General features: G+C 40.7%; 1 protein-coding gene across 1 annotated transcript in view; it reads left to right on the top strand.

Moving 5' to 3' along the window:
• Positions 1-1,936: 1,936 nt before the first annotated feature.
• The window catches only part of slc35f3b (solute carrier family 35 member F3b), a gene marked incomplete at both ends in the record, with an annotated part of 44,233 nt that continues 19,435 nt past the window's right edge, over positions 1,937-26,734 (top strand). The window contains 2 exons of the mRNA XM_079169303.1: positions 1,937-2,034; positions 3,579-3,793. Coding sequence (XP_079025429.1) covers positions 1,937-2,034; positions 3,579-3,793 — 313 coding nt within the window. The remainder of the gene's footprint in view (positions 2,035-3,578; positions 3,794-26,734) is intronic.

The raw sequence follows: 26,734 nt of genomic DNA on the forward strand, positions 1-26,734 counted from the left end.
TGAGAGGTGCATTATGCAAAATGAACCCGATCCTCTCTTCGCTATGGCTGCCGATAGGAGGTGTTGACCCGTCTATTGAAAACTAGACTTCACTTTTTTTTTTTTTGCGTGAGTAAGCACAGACCCCATCACCACCACCCACACCTACACACAAACACTGTGTGGACGTGAAAGCTGTGGCTGGTCATTGATCCATGCGAAACCTGTCTACAAAAAACAATCACTGTACTTTTGCTGCTCTCTGCAGTCTGGAGCTCACAGAATGTCGACGCAATGCAGCCAGCGGACCACAGACCTGGGACCTTTGGGCAACACTACCCCATCCATGTAAGGTAGAGCGCCACTATTCCTCATTGTTATAACTGCATGTACCGTTTAGGTTGATCTAGGGGCAGAAGTTCATCTAAACTTTGCTAATTTAAGGAAACATTTGCATGAAATTTAGCGCATCTTAAGCTCCATCGGTTTTACGATCAATAGTTCTTTGTATTATCTCAGACTCTTAAAAACCTATTACTTGTTATGTCATTGTTGCACAGTTCACAACGCTCAAGACAAAGACAGTTACTTCATTTTATTTTCCAGGTAGATTTAATCACCACCAGTGAACATAATTACCTCATTAATGGAAGCATTGCTCTGATTGGATGTAATCAACCATATCCCTGAAATTGTAATTGTCAGTAGACAACAAGTCTACTGTTTAATTTCTACCTCTGTTCACCCAGACCTTTGAAATACAGGCCCTACTATCATCTCAAAATGCTGGTGGACTCCTTTGGTAAAGTAGACTGTGAATAATAGATCAAAGGAGAACCCAGTGGGCTGTGAATAAAAAAGAAAATCTATAGTTGCTGGAAAAAGTTGTCTGATAACAGCACACCTAAAAAACATCTTAAACAGCCCGGGCTTGACCAGTCAATATATCTGTGATATTCCACACAACAAGGAAAATCCATTCTTTCTCATTCACACACCACAGCTACCTAAAATGAAAAGTAACAACAACAAAATAATTTTAAGGAAAGCAACGTTTCTTTCTTTCGCTAAGATAATATGACTGATGCATTGACCTAAAAGGATTAGGGCTAAATAAATAAACTGATGTCAAAAGAGGAGCTTTATTGTTTGACAGATGCCAGTATATTCAAGATAATTGTGCCTCACATTCACATCTCCTTTTTATCTTGATAGTCTTTTGAATACCACCCAGAACAGTTACTGTTCTAAGCCACACATAATTGGTACTATCTGATTAAAAATAAAACACCTACTTCATACTTCAAAGTAAGGTTATGTGTGTGTTTTTAAAAAATCTTGAGCTGGGGAGACTAGCTGCGCCTGTCTGAATGTGACAGTTTTAGGCAAAAGAACGAGAAAAAGAGCTCATTTTCAAAGTATGACAGCTGCCAATTGGTGTCTGCTTTATGAGTCACTGATATTACTCTTTGAAACACAAAGATTTAGCTCAGCGAGGGTGAGAGCTGAGATCAGTTTCGAGGCAGATATGTGCAAATTGAGATTCAAGGGCCACCAGGGGTCTTTGTGAGGTAAGAGAAAGACAGCAAATTCAGAAGAAAGTGTAACTATTGGACGTCTCATGTGTATACATTTGTATAATTTACTGGTACTGACGTGATACCCCAGGTTAAAATGATTGAATCTGGTACAATTTATTTTCTGTATTTCAGATTTACACATAATGATAATTCCACTTATTCCGGTAGATGGCGCTGTTGCAGTGGCTCCAGGACCGAGCAGCAGCATCCAGAGCAAAGCGCACCCTTTTGATTTAGAAACAGTCTGTACTGTAGTGGCCAGGCGGGCATATGTGTTTGTGGGGGTGAGAAGGAGCAGGACGATGGTACTTGTCTCCGTCAGCCTTGATGAGGATTTAGATGTTTTACAGTAGCTGCCCTGCTTAGTGGCCTTAAGGATGTACGGTGATGGAGAGGGCACAGTGTGGGACCGGGTCGTGCGGCCCCACCGGGACTGCATGTGCTACCTTGGACCTCCTACTACTTTGATGCCCATGTAAGACATTTCAACTTTTACAAATGCATCGCAGCCGAACGACAGGAGGCAGCGCCACACCTGTTGCTCACTTGATCACATCGGTGCATTGATAAAGTAAATGGACTCATGACAGAGGTGTTCAAATATCCAGTATAGCTGGAGAGTGTTCTTTGAATTTGATTGATGTTCACAATTCGACTGCTGATTGAATTTTTGGCGGATTGATTGTAATTCTGTTTAAAAAAAAAAGAAAAGGAAAAGATGTTACGGGCTATGATTAGGCTATAGGATATGGCAGCACGTGTGTGTGTGTGTGTGTGTGTGTGTGGGGGGGGGGGGGGGGGGGGGGGGGGGTTCTCTGAGTTGGTCAGCAAATCATGTTTTTGCTTTCACATGTTGACGTCTTCTCACGGCCTGAGAGTCTGTCAGATCAGCACTGTGCTACTTTGTCAGCTGTGTCGCAATGGAGCTTGATTTGTGCAACATTCAAATCATTAAATCATAGTTTTTTTTTTACATTTAATTGTCACGATTAGGCTTGGCCTCTGTGTTCTGTGTGTCCTGATGTAGCTCCACACCCTCCTCACTCTACCTGTCAGTCACTCCCTCAGTCTAATTCCCTTCACCTGCCTCTGATCATTAATCAAGCACTTCCCCCTCGTCAGCACAACTCTCCTCACCTGTTCAAACCTCTACATAAACTCCTGCCCCTCAGTCACTCCTTGCCAGATCATTGCTTCATGTCTCCCGCCCGTTTTGCGCGTCCTGTTCCCGGGTTTCCCGTATGCCTGCCCCGTCTCTTTCCTACTGGATTTCCCCCCCCCTCTCTTGTCTTGTCCGTGGATCCCCTGTGAGTTTCCTGTACTGGTTTCGTCACATTAAATATCTATTGCACGCTACTCTGCCTGGTCTGCGTTTGAGTCCTCCACCATGCCCCGTGACATTAATATTTTTTACTCTGCTATTTTTCTTGTAGCCTATATATTGTGCATTTTTCTCTATTTTTTTTTTACTTTGATTGCTTACCTGTACCATAATGCTGCTGTAGCGAATTAATTAATAAATAATCTATCTATTCGTTTTGGTTTCGTCTCACCTGCTGGACATAAAGTAGCCTATTTATCTCTGATACATTATATTCAGGCTACTGTACAGCCTGTAGGCTGCACGCAGTTTGTGCTCCAGTGCCTTCATGAAGTCATCTCAAGAAATCACTCGTGATCGATTCATTCGTTTGCTGCCTATATACGCCTATAATAGGAGTTGCACTGTGCATTGTAGCCTATACAACAGTTGCAGAAGCAGTCACTTCCGCTTAGTGTCTTTCACAGTGTTGTCGTGAGGACTCAGGGCCAGTGAAGGATGATGATTTACAAGAGAGGAGCTGCAGGGGCCCATAATGCCTCTGTGGAACATAGCTACAACACTTACTTTCCTGCTTTAGCCAATAAAACCCCTTGTCTTATCAAGTTATAGTCAACTTTTACAGGCTCCCCTTCCTTTTTCTGAGTGCTCTCACGTCTGTCTTGTAACACCGGCCACCCCTTGTTCTCTCTTCCCAGCGGGATGCGCAGGTCGCCCGACGTGAGCCCCAGAAGGCTTTCGGACATCAGCCCTCAGCTCAGACAGCTCAAGTACCTGGTGGTGGACGAGGCCATCAAAGAGGACCTCAAGTCCTCGCGCTCAGTTGAGGACATCAACAGCGCGTCCATAGAAGAGCGAATACTGCGAATCACCGGCTATTATGGATATCAGCCCTGGAATGCAAGCTACAACAGTGAGTCAGTTTGCATGCGTGGAGCTGTTGACTTCTGTGATAGGCTGTGGTACATGCTGCACGTAGTGATCATGAGTAGTCTGTTTATGCACTGTGGGCCCACACAACCAGACTATTGTCACATCTGACACAGACACTCAGATAACATAAGAGTGACTGTGATGTAATAAGAAAAGCTTGACGTGTGTGCTTTAACTGCCATGTTGACACGGAGCTGGAGTTAGAGGACCGGGAACACCGGTTCACCAGCTGCATGTGAGAGTATAACGTGTAGTGCTGTACACTAGGAAGGCATTTGCTGGTTTCACATTGTGACCGTGAGAGTTCACAGGATAAGTTTAAAGGCAGTGTGATGTGTCCTTCTTGAATCCACCAGTTCTTTCATCCTCATCCTTAACATCAACCAGAATTTGGTGTTAAAACAAAGTGCATGTGCTGGTGTGCCACGCACATGCACAAGAGAGCTTGTACAAAAACATAATGCTATACGTATGTTGTGCATTATCATCATTGTTTCCACAGAATGTGAATTTGCACATTGAGAATTGGCTGCTAAAGCATCAGTGTTGCCGACGGTTGCTTCAGACAGTGCAGCTAATGTTTGAGCTTGGAGCCAGACAGTGGGAATGTTGCTCTGAGCGCTTGATGCTTTGGAGAGAAAGAAAGTTGTCAAAGTAGCTTTTATTTTCCTCTCCCATTTCCTTTCTCTGCATCATCTCCGCTGCTGATGGATTACAGTCTCGCTTCACTTGCTCTGTGTCTTCATCATGCTGTGGTGGTGTCGGGACAAACCGCAGTCTTAACTGTCAGTCTTCTGTGCATTTGTCTGTTACTCAGTGGGATTTTGCTGGTTGATGAGCATTAGTTGGTAGCTGGTGGAACATTTAGTAAATTTCATATGAGAGACTGCAATATTAAACAGCTGCAAGGCTACTTTAAAATTCATAAGCCTATACCTAACATCTGAAAACTGCAGACTTCACAAGACAGCTGCTGTTCAGATCTGAATTTCTCTTTACTACTTTCGTAACTACTGGTGCTGTGACAAGGCTAAGGATAGTACAGTGGGTCATTCGACAAAGGCCTGATTAAATACAGGGATGACTAAAGATGGAAAGATATCTATTCTTGTTAGAAGTAGAGAGATTCATATTTATTGAAATTTGATGTAATATACGTTATACATATTAAGAAGTTTTTCATGAAAGTATAGTTGGCCTTCAAATAGCATCTTATTAGTTCAATGGATTCAATTAATTTTGATTAGTTGTGGAAAAAACAAATGGCAAGTTGCTTGCTAGAGTGTTTTTATTAAATTTAATGGAAGTTATGAAGTGTCCACTTCTTGGTAAATGAGATGACTAGTGGGTTTAATTTCACAACACAGTGATGATGATGAGAAAATAAATCCCTGGAAAAAAAGCAGCCACTACTTTAGTCATATAGTGTAGTCTCTCCCCTGAAACAGCATTTTGATGACAGCAGTAGTAGAGCATAAGATTTCATGATGAGTTGCACCGTTGCCTCAGACATATTCCTGCGTGCGTGGCCGTCATGGGGATTATTACCTCGCCATTAATTTGTGTTTCATTTTGCCTTTCAGGAAAAGTTTGGCTCATTCGGCTTTGTTTCTGTTCCTTGCAAATCAAACGTAAAGTCAACTTAAAATCTTCCAAATCCACACAGTTGTCATTTCATTCTGGACCCCCCTACAGTAGTTGGAGAACAGAATCAACCCACAACCTCCTCCGGCACACAACCTGAGTACTCAGGACGCACTGGCAACTAGAAAGCTAATGGCTAATGGCTGAAGAGTGGAGGGCTGATGCTGAAGTCAGCCAATTTCAAAAGAGGTGGGAGGCTGAGTACTTCTCAGTACGGTGCAAACAGATGCCTGTTTGTTTCATTAAACAACAACCTTTCCAAATTGGCCCATGTGTGCTTTTTCACAGCAGTAAGCAGAGTGAAAAAGAAAGTGGAGCGAGTAGTATGCCATGACTCAGGCTGAGAATGAAAGTTGGCTGTGTGACTTAATAGGTCGTCTGAATATGAGACTGCAGGCATCACAAACATGTGGGATGCTGTTATAGCCCTCTCAACATATAACTGCATGTGTAACGGGGCCAAATGCAACATGAAACCCTTGCTATCAAATCTCCCCTGGAGTCTCTTCCCCTTGAGTGATGCAAAGTCAAAGCAGAATTGATGTCTTGTGGAATATACTGCAGGTTTGTCCCTTTTATCCCAGGATGCCACAGCCCTTTATTCAGGCTGCATTGAGCATGTTTGGACCCAGCTATGTATGTGCTAAGCTGGCTGCATACCATGTACCTGTAATGTCTCCTGTTTGATTCTTGTCTCAGACTTAAAGACAGAGCGCAACCATAGACTGTATAGAAATAGTCACCGTGACGCCACCCATTGGTTTGTAAGACTACAGTTTTGAAGGCTCGAGTTCGGCATTTTGGGCGTCACCAGCTTGTTTTATTTCAACCAGCGTTGAGGGTGAGGCTAAGTACAACCAAATGCTGAATTCTTAGCCAACCAAAACGTTAAAATCAACTTTCACAAACTGAAAGTTGTAAGACGAAAACCGGTCAACTCCCAGACCAGACAATGCTGTGGTAGCGACCTGTCAATCACATGGTAGCCACGCCCTAAAGCATACCCTGCTTTATCGTCTATTTTTCTCTAAATGGGAACATATTTGACTGAATGAAATACATGCCATTTTGCAGAAGGTCTGAAACTAGCGATTGAGATCGTAAACCCATGTTTACAATGTTACAGGTAATAAATCAAGTGAGAAGTAGGGTCATCTTCTCATAGACTTCTTTACAATCTGACTTATTTTTGCAACAAAGGAGTCGCCCCCTGATGGCCATTAGAGAGAATGTTTAAGGCATTTAAGGCCCTGTTGGTTGTGCATCCAACCAAACAGCCCCTTTTAGACATTTTTCTGTTTGCTAGCAGACGAAAGTGAAAAGGAGGCACCGTTACACAATATAAAGTCAATGGAGAGTAATTAATAGTTTTTCCCTCCGGTTTGGGTGGGACTCTATGTCTCTCCTCTCTATCCACTGCATTAGATTGATAAACACAAAAATACAAACATTCTAGTAATCAATTCTATTCTCAGTGCAGATCAACAAATGATCACATGGACCCTACCTAGAGAAAAACACTTACTCCAAATGGTCGTATTTGGCGGTATTGATGTCTGCATCAAAGAAAAGGTCAATGGTTACTGAAGAAAGGTTACTGGAGAGAGATAATATATATTATTCATAAAAATAACACTTTTCACTGATTTTGACTTAAGATTCAGTATTCTTTTGTTTCTGCAAACCTATGGTGTAAGATTTGTACTTATAGGTTCAATCAAGTAGCAACATAGAGCAAAGACCCGTACACTTTCACTAGTCAGCTTTGACATAAAGTGGCAGAGCAATGGTACAATCAGTGCTGCAGAAATTCTGACATATTATCTAATTTATTGGAGGATTACTTCAGCTGAATTCAAACAAAATGTCATCCTAATACACCAACTCATGTCATGATTATTGAAATAGGAATGAATGACCTCTTTGCAGACAGATTATAAGTTTGCCTGAGCAGAAATTGAATTTGATATCACTGCTGCAGTTCATCTACTTAGCGATACAAGGAAACTCTATTCACATGCAGGAAAAGTGGAAAGTAAAAACTTATTTTTAAACTGAGTGTCATCACTTTCCCTTTTGCATGACGATTCCTTCAGGACAAAAGACACAGTTTTAGCTGATACCATTTTAAATAATTCTGAATTTAATGTTTTTTGGCATTATATTTTATTTATTTGTTCTTATTTTAGAATTTATTTTCCCTTCAGTTATCACACTGGTTAATGGTTTAGGCCTTTCCTTTGCCTCGGAAGTTGTCCCTTTAGGTTTGGGAAGTTCCACTTAGAAGTGAAACGCTTGTCAGACAAACAGACTGTTCTTTTCCTAATTTACTCGTGCTATCTATCACAAATGTAGCGTCCCCTCTGGTGCAAATGTAGAGCTTCAAGAGGCATGAAATGAGGTTGCATTCTATTTTGAGCTCAGGGTTTGAGGATGGTGAGATGGAACAGTGGAGCAGGTTGGAGAGAGCCTATGTATACGCATGTACACATTCACTGCTGGCAGTAACAGCACAGCTGGAAGGGATGGGCAAGGTATGTGCCAACTGCGATAATGACAGCTTTCAACTCAGCTTGAGTTGAGGAGAGAGATGGGAATAGTTATGCAGATACACCCAGCTGTTTACGGATAAATCCAGCTTGTATACCGGCAGGATTGGAAACTCAAAGAACAGGAGCCCTTTCTCTAAATCTGCATTTATACCAGTGTCTAACAATTAATAAGTAAAAACACACCAGTTTCTCCATCAACAAAAAAAGCCTCAATAAACCAGAATGAAGAAGTTGCATTGTGAGTGAAGGGTACCGCCCATACCTTTTTTCCTCACGTAGTCTAATCCACAGCCCAGTGGGAAAAGGCACTCTGGGAAATGTAGTCAATCACAACGTCAAATAGAAGCTAGTCCCAGACTGATGATCTATGACATCATAAGTGGGTGAAGTTCTCTTTAAAAATAGCCTTGTCGGTATTTACCCAATGGTGCATAATAAAAGAACAGGACTGTCATTTTCGTTGTTGATTTGTCACAGCCACACAGAGACAAGTGCATTGATTCAGTGAATATAAGAACATTTGTTTGATCCTTTTTGCTCTCTGTGTTCATGGTGTCTATTAGACTGAAAGTGGAACCTCTCCATCCTTGATCGACTTCCTCTGCATCTGTTGCAATAATTCAAGCCAAGGGAACATGCACGCACAGAACAGCAGCGAGTCTTGCCATGTAGGCTGATGTGCAGTCAAGGGTGCAAGATCATCTTTGTATGTAAACACAGTCAGTATGTAAACTCACATTTGCACATGTTCACAAAGCAAAAAGAAATGGAGACAACGGTAGAGCGTTTAGGTAAACAATTCATTACCCTGCAGGGTTGCATCTCTGTAATAATCTCCTTTAATTATGCAGACAGGAGGACTCAAGCATCATGATATATTTAATATTTAATGTAAATGGATTATATGACCATATGGTGCTAGCATCTGACATGTTCAGACATACAGTCCTTGTCCACTATTATCCTTTGATAACGGTGGAGTCTTACCGTTACCAAGGAACTGAGTCATTGCCTCTGCAGGAGTATGAATACTGAACTGAACTAGCTCTCAGTCTCAGTCGACCACAAAGGGACTGGAAAACAGCAATGAAAGGAACAAGCACATCATTTAGTGCAGGAAACATTTATGTTTTTGGGCTTATCCTAATTCAAAACAAATCAAGTATATATTCGGTGATGTACCGAGCAAATTGGGCCTGGAATTAAAGAAAACAGTCAGAAGCTGACTGTCAGTTACTGTATTAGCTGTAGCTCCCAAATCACAGCCATGTCTGACTCCAACCGGTCCTTGAATAATGTCCCCATTGTTTCAAAAACACTGTTTGAGCTGAACATTTCTAGTGTTCTGCCAAAGTGGTGCAAGCAAGGCTCCGCTGAGCTCAGGCTTTTTTTTACCGTCTCCAGTACAGTAGAAGCAGCTTCTGTTGCGTAACATCACATCTATAATTGAGGACGATGCATAGATCATCAGACACCTGCTCCTGAAGTCCTGCTTGTGCCCACTGGACTTCAGGAGCTGCGAAACAGCTACACCACTTTGAAGAAGAAAGACCTCCAGTCTTGTCTCTTTCAGATGCTCGTCTTTAATCTCAGTGTCATCCAAAGGGGTCGAGATAACCGTGCAGAGGAGCAAATGAGACCGCAAATTCAGTGGGTATACAACAGTATTGTGGAAAACATACCGTCTTAGTTCAGAGTTGGATATTTCTTTGCTATTTCTTGCACAGGGACACTGTGCTTGGTGGAGAGGTAAACACTTTGCATGCATAAACTTGTGGGGGCATCTGTACACCTTATGTAATAACCGAGACAACTGGTTGCCTCAGCTTGAAATCATTCGTGCTCGCGTTTCTCAGAATTAACCCTGAAGACAATAACGCTAAGTGAATCATGGCTGTAGTTCTATGTTCTCAGCGCTCGCTCTTCTTGTAAGGAAAATCCTGCCAGTTTAATGCCAAATCCTGTCCTGCTGTCATCCCTCTCTCCTCCTCGCTCCTTTTATCTGCTGATAATTAGAAGTCATGAAGTGAAGACTCCTACCTTCAGCTCTTGGACACACACAGCACATCATTGACTGTGTTGGCCACAGGAGAGCGGTGCTTGGGAGCAGGGAGGGCAAAGTGTAAATGGGGTTGTGCAAGCAATTAGGAGGCTTATGTGGACATCTTGATGGGAGAGGATGAGTATTGATGGCAGCTTGAAGCACTGATACACAAACACAAGCCTTTTGTCAACTGCTATTAACTTATCTTGCAGAAGTGTGAGACTTCAACATCATTTTGTGTTCCGCTTAAAGCAGTTAGAACATCATAAATGTGACAGAAATCGAATGTCTAAAACAGAGATGAGACTGCAATCTTGACACTAAGTCGGCTCTATCCATATCTCAGGCCTGTAGTCGTATCATTGGTTTGGGAGAAAAGTGTCGTTTCAACTGACCTAGTTATAAAAAGTCGGCACCTCTGTCATATCCCTGCGCCTCTTCTATTTGCCAGAGCAATTCTACCCCTCGCCACTTACATTTTCACATATAGGCCCTTAGGAAAATATAAGCTTCCTTTACATTTTCTGCCAGATTTGCATATCCCATTACAGACTAAGCTACCGTATTGATATTCCCTCTCATATTCCCAGAGCAATATGCAGTGTTGGTGCATGACCGACAGCTGACTGCATCAAGGCCTGAGATGCTGTAGAATCTATCATCAACACTATCCAACACTCGTCCGTCGATTACAGTCAGAGCTGTTTGATTAGAGAACTATAGCAGCAGCAAGAAAACAAAAGACAGTAGATCGGCACACAAGTTGTGAAGTGTCAATTAGTTAGATTTTTTTGGCATTTACATACGTAGTCTTAGTAACACATCCACAGTTTCCACTTACAGGACAAAGAAATCCAAGTGACACAGGAAACAATTCATTTGTATTTATTAAGCAACAATGTAAATATAACATGAACAATGTTCTTTAAATACATCTACACTGAAATACAAAATACATGGTTGAGGACAGTACAAACAATATCAACATCTCCTTTTCATTCTTTAAATGACGTTGTCAAAGCCATCTAGCAGCCGGTTTCAGATGGTGGACTTCTGTAAATTAAACAAGGATTAAAGAGAAATATTCACTTTTGAACCAGTTTTAAACGTCTTTTCGCCGGTGACCATAGTTGTTTTCTAAATGCCTCTTGCTCACTGGGATATTACATAGTATAATACTGTACACTGTTTTTATGTTGCTGTATGCCAAACAACAATGTTTTGGCCCTATTCTTGTTTACGCATCACTTTGTTTTACTCACTTCCTGCACATGCCAACTGTGTACAGCCCCGCTCGCTTTCTGGAGTGTATTTTAGATGTGAAATGGTATAAAAAACTCAGTTTTATAACGGTGGGCTACAGCGAAAAGTCCATTAGATGTCCTGGGAGCGTCTTGTTGGCAGCACACAGTCTATATTACATGCCAGGATTACATTCGGTCCAGATACAAGACTTTGCTGGTAGCAAAGACGCACAAGGCCACAGGAAGACATATTTTACCCCTCAGCAGCTCTCCTTGGTTGACTGCTTGCTTTTTTTTTCAGGTGTGAATGATTTCCCACAGATCCGTTATGTAAACGAAAATGTAGATGAAACATATTAAAGTGCTATCCACTTCGCCACAGTCGCCCCTGATCCATACTCCTAAATCTATTCAAGTCTAATCCTCTCTCTCTCTCTCTCTCTCTCTCTCTCTCTCTCTCTCTCTCTCTCTCTCTCTCTCTCTCTCTCATTGTTCACCTCTCCTATTTGTCTTAGTCACTTTCCATCTCAAGGTAAAAGCAGGTAGGGACATGGAGAAGAGAAGAGAAACCATTTCTGCCACCACTGCAGCTCAGCATGTGACTCTTGAAATTCATGAGGACAGGGCTTTCCTTTGTGAAAGGCAAGGGAGAAAAAAAAGCATGATATGTTACTTAGTGAGCTTTAGAGACGCAGCTAGGTGTATTTTGTTACTCTTGAACACACTAGCTTTTTCACCTGTTTCCAGTCCTAATGCTAAGCTAACCGGCTGCTGGCGGTATCTTCATGTTTGCTACACAGACATAAGAGCGGTATTCAACTTCACAGCTAACTCTCTGCAAGAAAGCGGCTCCCAAAAAAGTGGAACTATTTCTTGATGTGGGGGATCTGTTTCCTTATAAGATGCTGATCGCGTACAGACAAGCTACTGTAAATGTGTGAAGTTGCTTCTTTAGAGAGCCACACAAAGTCTAAACAGATCCGTCAGAGGAAGAGGGTGAGACTCAGAAGGGCAACAATAAAGAAGAACGACTGGATGAATCTATTTCTAGATGATAGAGAGCCTCACACTGCCTCTGTAGTATGGATAGGCTGTGACAGGCCAGCTAACCGGTGTCTCTTGCATGAGGAGAATTATCACTGGTGAATGTTTGAAAAGATCCCTTTTGTGTGAAACTCAAATTCAAAGGGGAATGATCCTCACTGAAGACTGCGTGCATTCCAACTTTGATGTTTCCGGCAAGTTCTTTTGGTTTGTTTGTTTTTATGTGCTGGTTGAATTGATGTTTAATTAACGTAGATATAAATCTGGAGTACAACCAGATGATCGGTTTCACAAGTTCAAATCATAATGAAGGATTTGGTCAATTGAAATAGCTAGTTTTACACAGATTTTAAATATTGTACTTGTTCAGAATGATGTGAATGATGAACGTGTACAGCACACTGTTGTTGTCTAGCGGAGTCTCTCATTCCATCTCATAGATTATTGGTGAGCTGGGAGGAATGTCACTAATGACTGTGAGAGTATAAGCAGTTGATTTCCTTTGGAATCAAAAAGCCATAAGCGAGTGCATCCGACTATTCTCACCGCATGTAGAGATTCATAAATAGTGAACAATAGCAAAGTGCAAGCACGGAAAACTCCCCAGATGACGCGCTCTCATGTGTCCTGACTGCAGTAGATCTAAAGTGCTTTAAAGTCTTGACGTACCACATTACAAAGTGCTGAAGATGAGTAGAACATGACTTAAGAAGATATTTTGTGTTCCTTCTCTCATTTACTCTTTGAAAGATTCTGTCATTTTTTGAGCAAGATACCACTTACTTTGTCTTTGCAAACATAACACAAAAGTAAAACTGCAATCTAGGTTTTCATAATTCAATAGATTCTATTTTAAAGAATACAGAGTTGGAATAATGAGCAATTCATATGTACAGTAAAAATGGAAATAATTTTCCCGAAGACCAAGGTCATCAAATTACTTGTTTTGTCTAACCAATAGTCCAATTTAGTCCAAACAGTCAGTCCAAAACGTGAAGATATTTAATTTACAATTAAGAAAATAAAAGACTTATTTAATGATAAATGAATCTACCAATTATTTCCTTGATTAGCTGGTTGTTTAGTGTATAAAATAATAGAGAAAAATGCCTGTTACCATTTCCTGAAGCGACATCTTTAAATGTTGCATTGTCCAACAAGGCTAAGAGTCATGCTAGCAGCTCTATGAGGCGGTACTTGAGCTAAATGCTAACCTCTGCATGCTAAACTGCTTACAGTGGTAATGCTACCATGTGAAGCATGTCATCATGCAAACATTTGATAATCAGTAAAAACCAATTGATCAGTTATCAAACTTGTTGCTACTGATTGACGAATAAATGACTTGACTAAATGTTTCATCTCCACTTGACTTAGAGACAATGAATTGATTATTGAAATGGTTCAAGAGCAGTCATGTGTACAGACTGTTTGTTCCATCACCTAAAACATGAATTACTGTTGAGACTTTGGTTTTCACCTCTCTGTTTTGAAGAGAATGAAACATTTCTGTAAGGTTTGTTTTAGTGCAAAGTTCTGTTTTCCAGTTTCTTCATACAGCTGAAGAAGAAGAAGAGTAAAGTCCCTCTTCATTTTGCACTGGCTTCATCTGAAAGTACTACAGATGAGTATTTCATTTAAGTCGTAAAAGGTCTGTGATGGGGCTACAGTCAGCCTGTGAGAGCTGTGATAGCTAAGGGAGCGAGTCTTCCCCATGCATGTCACTATAAGTCATTATTATAACTCCCAACCCTTAGTGTACAAAGCATTCAACGTGGGGTAGGGAAATCAGGCAATTAAGGGGGCTGTGGACATGGATGAGAGCCGACAGCCAATGGGGGGAGTGCAGAAGGAGCCAGGAAAGCTTGAACCTCCTCTCCCCCTCAGGGAGCTGACTGGTCCACATCCCTCAGCCCACTGCGTGCAAAGAACAACCACTTAATCACAATGCTTATTCAAATCAAGCCAATGCACACGCCTCCATTTGCCCAAGTACTTACTATGCACAATCACTCCACGCTTAAAGGATAGCACTCTGACAGAACTGTTTACGATTATAAATTGTGTCAAGCATTTAAAAGCTTGTATTGAGTATGTTTTGTCTCCACTAACTGCCAATATATTAGTAGAATGAATTAGTTTAAAACAGGTTATTGAGTTCATCACACTGTCTACTGTAAAAAAGAGTTTGTAAGTGTCTTTATGCTCTCAGCTTGTAAAGGCTCATTTTACAAGTGGTGCAAATATTCTCAAACATCAATCCCTTTCCACACTGTGAATTCTGGGTAATTACTGTGGAGAATGGAGCATGATTTCAGGTGACATTTGTCACCCATGTTGTTTACTCCACACTTACAATGAGGAGACTTCCCTATAATGGGAAGCAGCCTCATTGGAATACAAAATTGCCTCATTTTTGCCAATTCCATCACCAGCTTACCAAGAACAAATAGCTCTCCCATAAAACCCTAACGGGCGAAAATCACAAAGCTGTGCATTTACAGCCTTGGGAACGCAAGGGCATCACGTTCTATTTTTGTCCAACACTGATGGCTCACATTTTGCCTGGGTGCTCTCACTGTTTGAGATTGGACTGCAGAAGTGGAGATGGAGGAGAGAAAGAGGGAATTTTTTTACGACTGACACGCACACACACACCTGCTCCTGGCCTTTTGAAGGGCCTAGAAACACCTGCTGCTGTAAGTAGATGGAAAGATGGGCTCTCTAGTGATCAGAAACCAGTTTGATCATGTTGAAAGCGACCCGACTGGACTCGGCACACAATCTGAACACTTCAAAGACAAAAACTGACAGATTGAAGCTTGATACACGGCATGGTTCATTTTTTCTTTCTATTCGCCGTCAATAAACACCACTCCTCTTTCATATTGTTACTGCTGCAACTGCCAACTGTATTTAACCACTAGTGTTTTTTTTTCTGGTGTTTCAACCTATTCCCTAGCTTTTAATTATTTACCACAAAAGGCAGTCCTATGCCCAGTGTTTGTCAACCTCAATTATGATCAAGCAAAAATGATTCATATCAGCAAATCTCTGCATAATTGATGTGTGGAGTCTCGGGTGTATTATTTTACTGTTTTTCGACGGCCTCATTGGTGCACCGGATGTTCACTGTCGTGTCAGCAGTCTCCATGGCACCGTCTGTAACCAAGATGAATCCCTCATTTAAAAAGGTCCCATGACAGGGAGACAGTTAGGCTGTTTTTGCAGGAGCAGTGAATGAAAGGTGGCAACAGGTTCTCTATTTCCAACGTCCACAGCAGGATTCAGTGCCTAAACTGCTCAGATAATGTTCTTCTCATTGGTTGTTTAGCATGCTTTAATGATTAAGGATGAATGTTAGAGGTTTAATCCCCGGTGTGGCCGTACGTGTTGAAGCATCCTTCAGCAGCATAAATAGCTCCTCACTCCTTCTGCAACCCTTTCATCAGCAGTAACATACTGGCTTTCCAGTGCCACATCCAAACTAGGAAGGAGGAAAAGAACGTTTCCCGCCCGAGGGATGAATAAAAGTATATCATAAATTCAGGCAAGAAAATGAATTCAGCCGAGCCTTGTTGAAATTCATGTTGCCGATTGCTATTTGTGTTAATTAAACTGCCTGGATGTAAAATAACCTGCAGTGCACCAGTACATGAAAGCTGCCTCATACTGTGATACATTCAAACTAATCCCTGTGTATGCCTCAGACAATATATATATATATATATATATCATGAATACAATGTCATTATTTTTTATCTACTCACACTGACAAATTAAAGGGAAAGGCTGGAAATAATCTATACATATTTTTAACAACAACCAAACAAAATGAAATGATGCTACAGACAATTATCGTCTGTGCAACCAAAGCTTACTTATCCGTGCCAGTGACCTCTATCCTTGTCAAAAAACATTAAATAAAACGTTATTACAACAAACCTGGGCATTGTAGCTATTTTGAGTAAATCCCACCCCCGCTGCTGTATATACCAGAGAACCAAACAAGTATTAAACCGTGGCGGAGACTTACTCGTGTAACATTTGATAAAAAGTAACATTGCTCAGCTGATTTAGGAAATAATTTGGCCTTTCTAGAAAATGAAAATACATGTCAGACCCGTTTTCAGTCCAAAACAAGGTTAGAAAGCATTAAGAGACGGTCAAACACATTGTTGGTCTTTTCATGGCATTTGTTGACGATAAGAAAAATCCAGAACAACACCCATCTTATCTTTTAAATGCATTTTTATTTTTTTACAAGTCCACCTTCAGTGTTACACAATGATTTAGTGTCTTTGGAACTTTGCCAACTGTTGAATATTCCTTTAAAACTTGCGTTTCAAAGTGCTTGAGCTGAAACCCCTTTAAAACAAATAATACCAATTGTATTCAAGCTAAAATGGCCCACCTTTGTCGCAGTTTTTAAGTTATTTAAAGCTCAAATTATTTTCTATGGCAAGTGTCTATTTTTGGAAACCAAATATACATGGCCGCTAACGAGAGTTGCTTTTTCAGGTCACTCTGAATTCACTGTAGCATTTTATAGCCTCACTATGAAGGATGCCCTTTGAAAAAACAACACATCAAAAACGTGAGCGAGTGCCTCACAGTGTGACCGAGCTCTAATGCTGTCCTTAGAACAGACACGAGAGAAGAGAAAGTGAGACGTGATCACAAAGAGCCGCCATGTGTGTGTGTGTGTGTGTGTGTGTGTGTAGTATATTGCTGTTTTCATGTAAAATCTTTCAGCATGGATGTGTGCGTCTAAATGTGTACGTCTGTTTTCATGTACGTGTACTATACAGGTGTTTATATGGGTCACGTCATCGCCATTACTGCTGTACCACTTTCCGCTCCGTTGCTGTGCTGGTTTTTGATTGCTTGGTCACTTTTCATCCAAACCCGGAGCAGGTGTCTTTGTGTCAGATTACAAGTGGTCACAGTGCCCCCTACAGGCACAATGGAGGCTCTGCAGAGTCTGCATAATGTTACTTCAAGACAGCATGTACGATTATCTCATATTTCCATTTTCATTTGGATCATACTACTGTCAAAACACAGCTACATAATATTTAAATAAAATATACTTTTTTTTTTACATATTTTGGGACTGTATGTATAAATGACTTGGCTTACGTGTCATATCTGAAACAAAATACATCATCCAAGAGGATGACATTAGGACTATTTCATAGAAAGAAAGAAAAATAACATTACAAAATATGGTAGAGCTCCATGCCCACACTTTCCAGGCTCAGGTAATACCCTCATATAATTGTGGAGTGGCGGAGAGGAGCTTTTGGAAATGGCACACCATAATTACAGCAATTTAGAACAATTTGCCGTTAAGCACAGCTAAGTGCAGTTTAAAGAGGAGCAGCTTCAGAAAAAAGTAGCTGGGAGGCTTTCTTTTCTGTTTTAGAACCACGGACAACTCTGTATATAAAAAATGCATTTAAATTTACCACTGGGCAGGTGCAAAATCAAAACCTAATTTATTAAACAATATATTACATATATGCGAAACTTTAACTAAAGTTGTTATTTAGGCTATTCACCTGCCTAGTAAAAAATTAAATAGTCATACTGTAGCTTGACAACAGAGGGAGCCAGCGCCCTTTATGGGAGAGAAATAAAATGTCTTTCTCTGTTGGGCATGAATTATCTCCGACTGAAACGTCTCTTTAACCAGCAGCTGGGGTGCAAAGGCCAGTTTCTTTGTTCTTGGCGTTAGTAGGAGTTAAGTAGCCTTCTCAAGGATAATTTGACAAGTAAAACCAGACAAACGATAGAATCACCACAGCCCACCACAGTGCTGCAACCTCAAAACCAAGTGAACTATTTTGCTGCCGTTTGCAGGAAGATGTTAGTTAGAGAGGCTTGTGACCGGTGGGTTGGAGGTTTGATCCCCGGACAAGCTGAATAAAACTGGGTTGGGCAAACGCATTGTACCGGGCAGCTTCCAGGTACGAATGTGTGTAGCTGTGTGAGTGATCATTAAAACTGTCCTTTGCATCGTGTACTGGTCAGAATCATTATTGTCTCAGTTAAAGCATCGCTGCCCACGCATTCCACAGAGTGCAGGGTCCTATACTGGACCACAGCCTCTAGGCCTGCCTGCACATGTGGACCACAAATTAAACTTTTACCCATCACACTTTGTGGCTCTGAAACAACCTTAATTGGAAAGTAGAAATGTGCCGCCGGGGGTCAATTCCTCTAGTGGGATGTAAATTTAATGGAGAGACTCACTCCTCATGATTAAGCGTGGGCCATAGGGGTAGAGAGTGATTACAAGGGCTATCATTTGGTACTGCAACTTGACAGCATCTAATAGATGCTGCTGGACTTTATTAGCTGTGGTTGTAATTAAGAGGAAGTCCCACATTACTTGATTATACTTTCAGTCTTCCTCCTGGACAGCTCTGTGTTTTGTGAGCGTGATTACAAGCTGTCTGACTCATTTACGCTTCTCTAAAACAAGTTCCCAGTCAGACTTTTTATTTGTGTTTGTGGCAGCGGGCATATGTGGAGGAGTATGCTATGGAGAGTTGGAACAATAATAATAATGGTGCCAGCTTCTATAATGTGAATATTTTGCCCTGGCCTTTGGACTGTTATTCTGAAAAACCAAGACATGTAAATATATATATATATATATATATATATATATATATAAAGTTGAGTATTTTCATTATTTTATAGACCAAATGAGTAATCCATTACTTGAGAAAGTCATATGAATCAATAATTAAAATGCTTCGTTAAAGCCCTAAAGTAATCTGTGTACTGATGACATCCAACAATTTAGTTAATCTTGTAGCATCTTCAGACTGACAACAAAGACATCAAAATATAGTTTGTTCCACTGTTCACTGTTTCTTTAATGGAATGATGGTCTGTTTGTTTTTCCAGTGTTCATCATACATTGCCAACCACTGCGGACCACAACAACAACATCACTATAAAGTCTCATAGGGGAGACTATCAACGTTTATAACATCACATCAAATATAATTTCATGCTGCTCTTGTCATGGAGTGAATTTATATTACAATAATGCAGTCGGTATTAATTTACCCCCAGACAACAGGGGGGTGCTTTGCAAAAGATAAATTAAAAATCCTTGTGATGAGTGACTTTTATGTGGAAACATCCGCCTACATTATATGTTTATGATCCACTATTATGATTATCGCAGTTTGGGCATCAGTCACGATATCGCAGCATTGCTATAGTGTAAGGTTACACACTTAAATGAAAGATCAATGCAAGTGTTGGCCACCATGTAGCTCTGTAATGTAACTAAAATGGGGAGAATGTTTTGGCAACGGTTTTCTCCCTCCTACACCTCAGGGGAACCCGCCAAGGCCATTAATCCAATATACTGCTGTTGGATGCAGTACCTTGACAGCCGCCTGCCTCCACAGATGAGTTGTGTCTGCTCTGAAGATGTGTTAGGTCCTGGAAGGGGGAAAGTTAATTTGATTTGACCTTTCTGGTACTTGAAACAAGCTGTTATTTAGGACTCCATGTCACCTACCCCCCCCCCCCCCCCCCCCCCCTTATCCTTTCTCACACCTGGGGAGTTAAGTGTGAGGACAGCGAGACAGACTCCTCTTCACTTCCGTAATGAACCCTCAGCTCTCATGTTTACAGTCCCGCTACCTGTTTCCCATGCTAAGAAGGAGCCAGAAGTGACCTGGGCTGGAGCAGTGGAGGGAGAGATGCTTCAGAGAAGATTAGAAATTCACTTATTTATTTATTTTCAGACAGAAGCAAACACTGAAATCCTCTTTTTAGTTTACTGAAAAGAGGATGCTGTCAATATTTGATATGAATTATAATCACTGCACCATTAATATTCATAGTAATATTAAAATTAATTGACCCATTTCATTTTCTGTGTACATAACCTCATCTGCTTTACTCGTACAGCGAAACTTGATAATATCTGTTGATTTTAAAAAGTTTAGAAAAACTAGAACGTTATTGAAAGTGCCATTGTACAAGAAAATGAAGCGTTTGCAGCCATGCTAGCATCTCTGTGAGCGTTGCTTTGAGTTAAATGCATCACAATCATGACAACATTTGCTAATAAGCACTAAACACAAAGTACAAAGATTATCGAAATATGTCCATGTCTGTACAATTATTCATGCCATTCTAAAAGGTAAATGTAGAGATATTTAACTAAATGAGGGAACATTTGTATCCAGATCGATGCACTAGAATCTAGTGACTAGATGAAAAGTCAGAGTATTTCCAAAGTCACCTCACAGCAGAGGGCAACTCCTTTGATTGCAAAAGTCAGCTTGTATAGAGGTCTATGCGAAAATGACCCTACTTCTCACTTTACTTATTCCCTCAGTAAACAATGTAAACATGAGTTTATGGTCTCAATCTCAAGGTTCCATCGAGAGTAAAATAGACGATAAAGCTTTAGGGCGTGGCTACCTTGTGATTGATAGATCGCTACAGTGTTGTCCGGTCTGGGAGTTGTCTGTGTTTTTGTCTTACAACTTTAACCCTTTCACAGTTTTCAGTTCATGGAAGTTAATTGTAACCTTTGGTCTTATTCAGCGTTAAATTGTACTTAGCTCCATCTTCCTGAGTCACCTCTGCCTGCAAAAACCAAGATGGCGATGGCCAAAATGCCAAACTCAAGGCTTCAAAACTGTAGACTACAAACCGATAGATAACGTCACTGTGACCAAGTCCACCTCTTATATACAGTATATGAGTCCATCCCATATTTGTCTAGACGTTTCACTAAAAAATGTAAAAGTCACCATCATGGTGGTACAAGAAGAAAAGTCTGGGGATCATCAAAGTCTGTGGATTCCATCCTCTGGGGAACATGAATGGGCTGAAAAACTCAGCGACATTGCCATCCCTGGAGCCACACTGCTAGCATGGCTAATAGCATAGCAGCATTTTAACATAATGTTTCAAGGTAAATACGTTGATATTTGTTACTCCCAGAGAAATGATACCAGGAATTACACCACCTCCTTTATGGGCAGACATGTTCTGCTCTCGTGATGTCTTGGCCAGGAGTGCAAGTGTCTCCAAGCTTCTTTATTAGCCGAGCAAGGATCACATTGAGTAGCTGTTATTGGTGTTAGACAAGGAATTGATTTCTCTTAAATCAGGATTAGTTGTTTCATATGAAATGCCAATAACAGATATGTTAATGTTTAAGCAAAGAGGCAACTGCTACAGCGCCGGCAGTCTGTACCAAAAAGCTGCTGTACACAAATTAAGCGGGGGCCTGTTTACTCACATTGGCAGTATTGGTTAAATTATATCAGACTGCAATAAATCATTCACTCTTACACACACCTTTTAGCATTCAAAGTCAATCATCTTCCACGTTCAAGTGCTTTGTGCAGTCCGATTTGCAGCTGAAGCACTTTTATGCTTAATCAATAGAATCGATTTCAGACTACCTCATTGTCCTCCTTTCCATCCTGCTCTGTACGTTTACAGCAAACAGCTGATTTGTGAATGTGAATGAAAAAATAATGTGTCAGGTAGCTGGAACTACCAAGGCTGTATCCCCGGACGAAGTTGGTGTTAGAATTAAATCAAGAGTGCACATTCTAACAGTCTATTTTTTTTGTAATATTGTTATCCATTAAACATAACTTTCCGTCTAGCACCGTAGCAGGTTAAAGTTTTCACGGATCCAGTAAAATATCTGAGATGGATTGAGAAAATAATGTGTACAGGATAAAAAGGATGAATCCTTTTGGCTTTAGTGATCCTCTGACATTTCTTCTAGCGCCATCACAAGGTTTTGAGTGAAATGTCTCAACAACTATTGGATGGCTTGTGAGTAATTGTTCAGATTTTGAAACAACAACATGTAACAGCAACATAGTGGTAACTTGAACTTGATACACTCATTTCCTACTATTCCATATATACAGTTATATATTCGTTTTACGCTTCTTGCTTCCTATAAAAGATCCATATTCCCAATTTCTATCAAAAGTAATTCCCTTAGTAATGTCCTGATAGCCGAATGGTAACAGCACGAACTGCAATGTCACCGGTTCAATTCCAGCAGGTGTGGTGACCCTTGTTCACCTTGTCAGACCCCTGTCTCTCCCGGTTTCCAGTCTGCCTTTCTCAGCCATCCAATAAAGGTGAAATTGCCCTAAAAAAACATTTCCTGAGCAATACTAAGCCATTACTGTTTCCCTGGGGGATCAGCTTCATACAAAATGTCTTGTTATAGCCTTTTGCTGGCTACAAGGAAACATTTTCATAATGTATCTGTCTCTTTTGTATATAGCCGCCTAATTTTCCTCCATAGGTACCCAACAGCAACATTGTTCCGAATGCCAAATCCCCTCATGTTCCAGTACTCCATTTCTAATTTTGGTTGATTTTGGCCATCAGTAGGAACATAATAGCAGCACTGATTGGTGCAGTTTGACCTGGAAAACGGCTAATGTAGCTCCCTCATTATTCAGCATGAATAAACATTGAAGAAAAGCTTCTGTTTGGAGCGCACTAGTACATCCCTCTGTGCATAGAAGAATTATTGCCTCTCGGATCTACTTCCACCAGTCTCTGGGTAGAAATACGGATTGAAAAGGCTGTGCCACTGCGGCGACCTTTTTACAATTCTTTATTGCTCACACACGCTTATCCCTATTCATATACAGTACGCGTGTTAGAAAGAGAGAGTTGTCATGCGGTGTCTCAGAGCATGGACTGGTTTGATCCTCCTCCGTGTTCACAGATAAAAGTCTATGAGTCACTGACTGGCATCTTTTAATGATCTCACCCGCTCCACCTATTTCCACCCCCCTGTCTTTTCTATCAATGCGCACTCCAACTGCATCTTCTTACCATTATAAGCTGAAAATTTGACGACATTAGTTTCAAGTGACAGCTGGCGTGCCCAAATGGGACACACACACACACACACACACACACACACAGACAGAAAAAAACGTGACATGTTCACCAAGACACACAATAAGATTCATATAGGTGACGTGTTTGTACTGTTTATCCATCAAACTTTTAGTTCTTGCTCTTTTAGTTTGTTCAAAGTGAGCTCTTGCACTTCATCAATTAGCTGAAATCCACTGTTCTTGACATTTACCCTTTTCAAAGCCAAACACAGGAGTGGGAAGCAATGGAAAATAGTAACGTATCCAGTGGATTTGGTTGCTGAGGGACGCCAGAGTGGGTGTGGGCAGAGTCTTTTTCAGAGCTTCCTGTCCTAGATAGGCAGGGCTTGAGTGTGAGGTAGAGTCTAAGCAGTGAATTATTCAGTGCAGCTTCCTTTAGGCACGCTCGCATTCAGCTGTTTTTACACACACACACACACACACATATATGCAGAACCACTGCAGACAGACACGCTCACATGTATGTCTTTAAAGACATTGATGTAGGGTCAGACAGCACAGGCATTCGCAGATCAATACTGAGCAATTCAATTTGCAACACCGACAGCGGTCTTCTATCCTCCGATGGATTATGTGTTTGTGTACGACGGCTCCTCAGGTGTAAAACACAAGTGGCATGCAGAATGACATGTTAAAGACATAGAGAGAGGATTTCAGGCCCAATTTCTTCTCCCACAAAGTGAGCTGGACAGCTCTGCAGTTTAAAAAGTATTATGAACCTCAATGTGAAGCTTTAAATTGTCACTTCAGGTTTCAAAACCAATTTCTGCGGTTGTTAGAAAGAGCTGACAGACAAGAGTCAAGAGGCAAGATTCAACAATGTTTTCAGAACCTCATGAATGAGCCTGAAAATGTTGCCAACGTCAACACTTACCAGTACAATTGGGACTGGGATGACTTTGGCAAAGTCAGAGACAGAACATGTAACGGGTGATGTGAAAGTGAAAGCTATCAGGACTGTGACTCAGGTCAGTCAGTCAGCTGGGACTTAGATCTCAATCACTCAACAAACCACAGCCGACAGGAAACTCTGAACAGCTTAGGTACTAATGTATGGTCTGATCATGGCAGTAGTGAAGTAAAGCACAGCAATAGAAGAAGTGTATTTTGAGTTATAGGACAGCCTGACAGAAAAAGCAGGACGGGTTGACTTAAATTTGAAGTTGCATTTTTCTTTTTTATCTCCCTGCCTACCTTCACTCAATTCAACTTTTTTTTTTGTATTATAAATCCCATTTCAAATCTGCATTTAATGTCCATATCCTCTTTGTTAAAAACAAAACACCCAACCAGGAAAAGAAATAGAAACATTTGAAACATTTAATCCTCAAATAGGGTTATTCATTTGCTAGATTAATGCATTTTTTAAAGAATTTAGAAGATTACATATATTGTCATGTGTAGCAAAAAACAACCCTGCCACCCTGACCTTAATGGACTTCCTGTATCTTCACCTTGCCAGGCTTCTGTTTGTAGATCTCACCTCTGATTTTAATACTATCCAACTATATCTGCTTGCAGAGAAACTTCTTTTCGATTTTAATCTTGACCCGATAACGTCACTGGATGGATTCTAGACTTTTTGACAGATCAGTCCGAATGTGTGGAAGAGTGAAGCTTGTTACAAAGGACACCTGGTGTCCTTTGTAACAAGCTTCACTCTTCCGCTGGTTCACTCAAGGATGTCTCCTGTCTGCCCTCCTTTATATTATTTGCACAAACAGCTGTCAAAGTAAATAGCCGACCAGACACATTATAAAGCCGATGATTCTGTTATATCAAGCCTCCTGGAGGAGATGAACAAGGTCATGCGCCAGTAGTCGACGTGTCAAAAACCAAGTACATGATCATTGATTTTAGGAAGTCGGCACCCGACCCAAAACTGACAGATATTGAGAGGAATAAAATTGACTTGGTGGGAAATCACAAGTTTTCGGTACTGTGTTTGAAGCCAAACCAAAGTTCAAAGTTCAACAACGCCTGTACTCCTTGAGAAAAATTAACTATTTCAATGTGTGCACTACAATGTTGACTCTGTTCAACAGAAGAATTTGATTGAGTCTGCTTTCTGTATTGTGGGTGTGCTTTGGGAACCTGAATTTGGCTATTGGCTTGGCCAGCTTGTCAAAGTGGCCAGCAAAGTTATTGGGCTAAGTCAGCTGTGGCAGGACCTAAGGACGGCCAAGGACATATTGGACTGCCCTGAGGTCGAGCTACTACCTTCAGGCTGTGGATACACAGTTCCTGCTCAGAGGACAACAAAATACAGTGTATCTGTTGTTTGCACACCAATTAGTAGCCTGAATGTACACATGTGATCTCGGCACCTAAGCACGTAATGCATTCTGCATTCAGACGTTTTTTGCACTTCATTTGAAGTGATCTCGCCTTTATAGTGTTTGCTCCAGTGATTTGTAAAGATTGTTGCATTGTTGTTTTCATAAAGAATGTAATTGTATACCTGACTGCAACCAAATTTACCCTGGTGGGCTAATTAAGTTTGACTTGACCTTGAAGACATTTTTAGAAGCTTGTCTTTTAACTCCGTAAACCACACGTTGATTATTCTGCTTGATATCATGAATGTTTCTCTTATGTTGTACAATATCATACTCAATAATATAACATCATTAAAGTATGCCCTGACTGAATGCAAAAACTTATAAAAACATATTGAAAATAATAATAGTTACACTCTAGTTTAAATTAAACAATTTTCAAATATTAGAATTTAAGTTATTAGAAAATATACTAATACAAATATCAGACAGAAAAGTATAATTCACCTTAGCCAATACTGAGTAAACAATAATATCGTACACATTAAACATTAACTACAAAAATTACTGTCAGTAAAGCAAAGTTGTAGGTTTTCTGTGCAAACAGTTTCACCAATTGAGTAAACACAAGCATTTTGACACACACACACTTATAACTATTAGTAAAACATAAGAACTACAAATTAGAAGAAATCCACGTTTTTTTTCTCTTTTAGTAACATGGTGCATATTTCTAAGAAACGTACACTTTAAACATACACATTTCCCTTTCGACTCTTGACATTCTCAAACCACTTTAAAATGCTAGAATGGCTTCATGTGGACATAACTTTGTTGCGAACCCAACGAACAGGTGACGTCTCCAAATCTAGCAAAAATACAACCGTGAAACTTTCGTTAACTCACCGAAGCTTAATTGTGGCTTGTGCAGGGGAACCGTTTCACCATCATCTGATAACTGCTCGACTACAACAACTGTTTTGTACTGTTTCTCGACATTTTTGCAAATCAATCGGAGGAAAGGAGCTCGATTGAAATAGCGGACCTCCACGTCCTGCTCGCGAACCGCGCTGCAAATCTTCCGGTTAACGTGAATGAGTGGGAATGGGGGAAACAAAATATTCTACTAAATGTTCACAAATGTAGTGTTTAAAAAAAACAAAAATAAAAGCTG

The sequence above is a fragment of the Pholis gunnellus genome (assembly GCF_910591455.1).
Source record: "Pholis gunnellus genome assembly, chromosome: 11".
Lineage (NCBI taxonomy): Eukaryota > Metazoa > Chordata > Actinopteri > Perciformes > Pholidae > Pholis > Pholis gunnellus.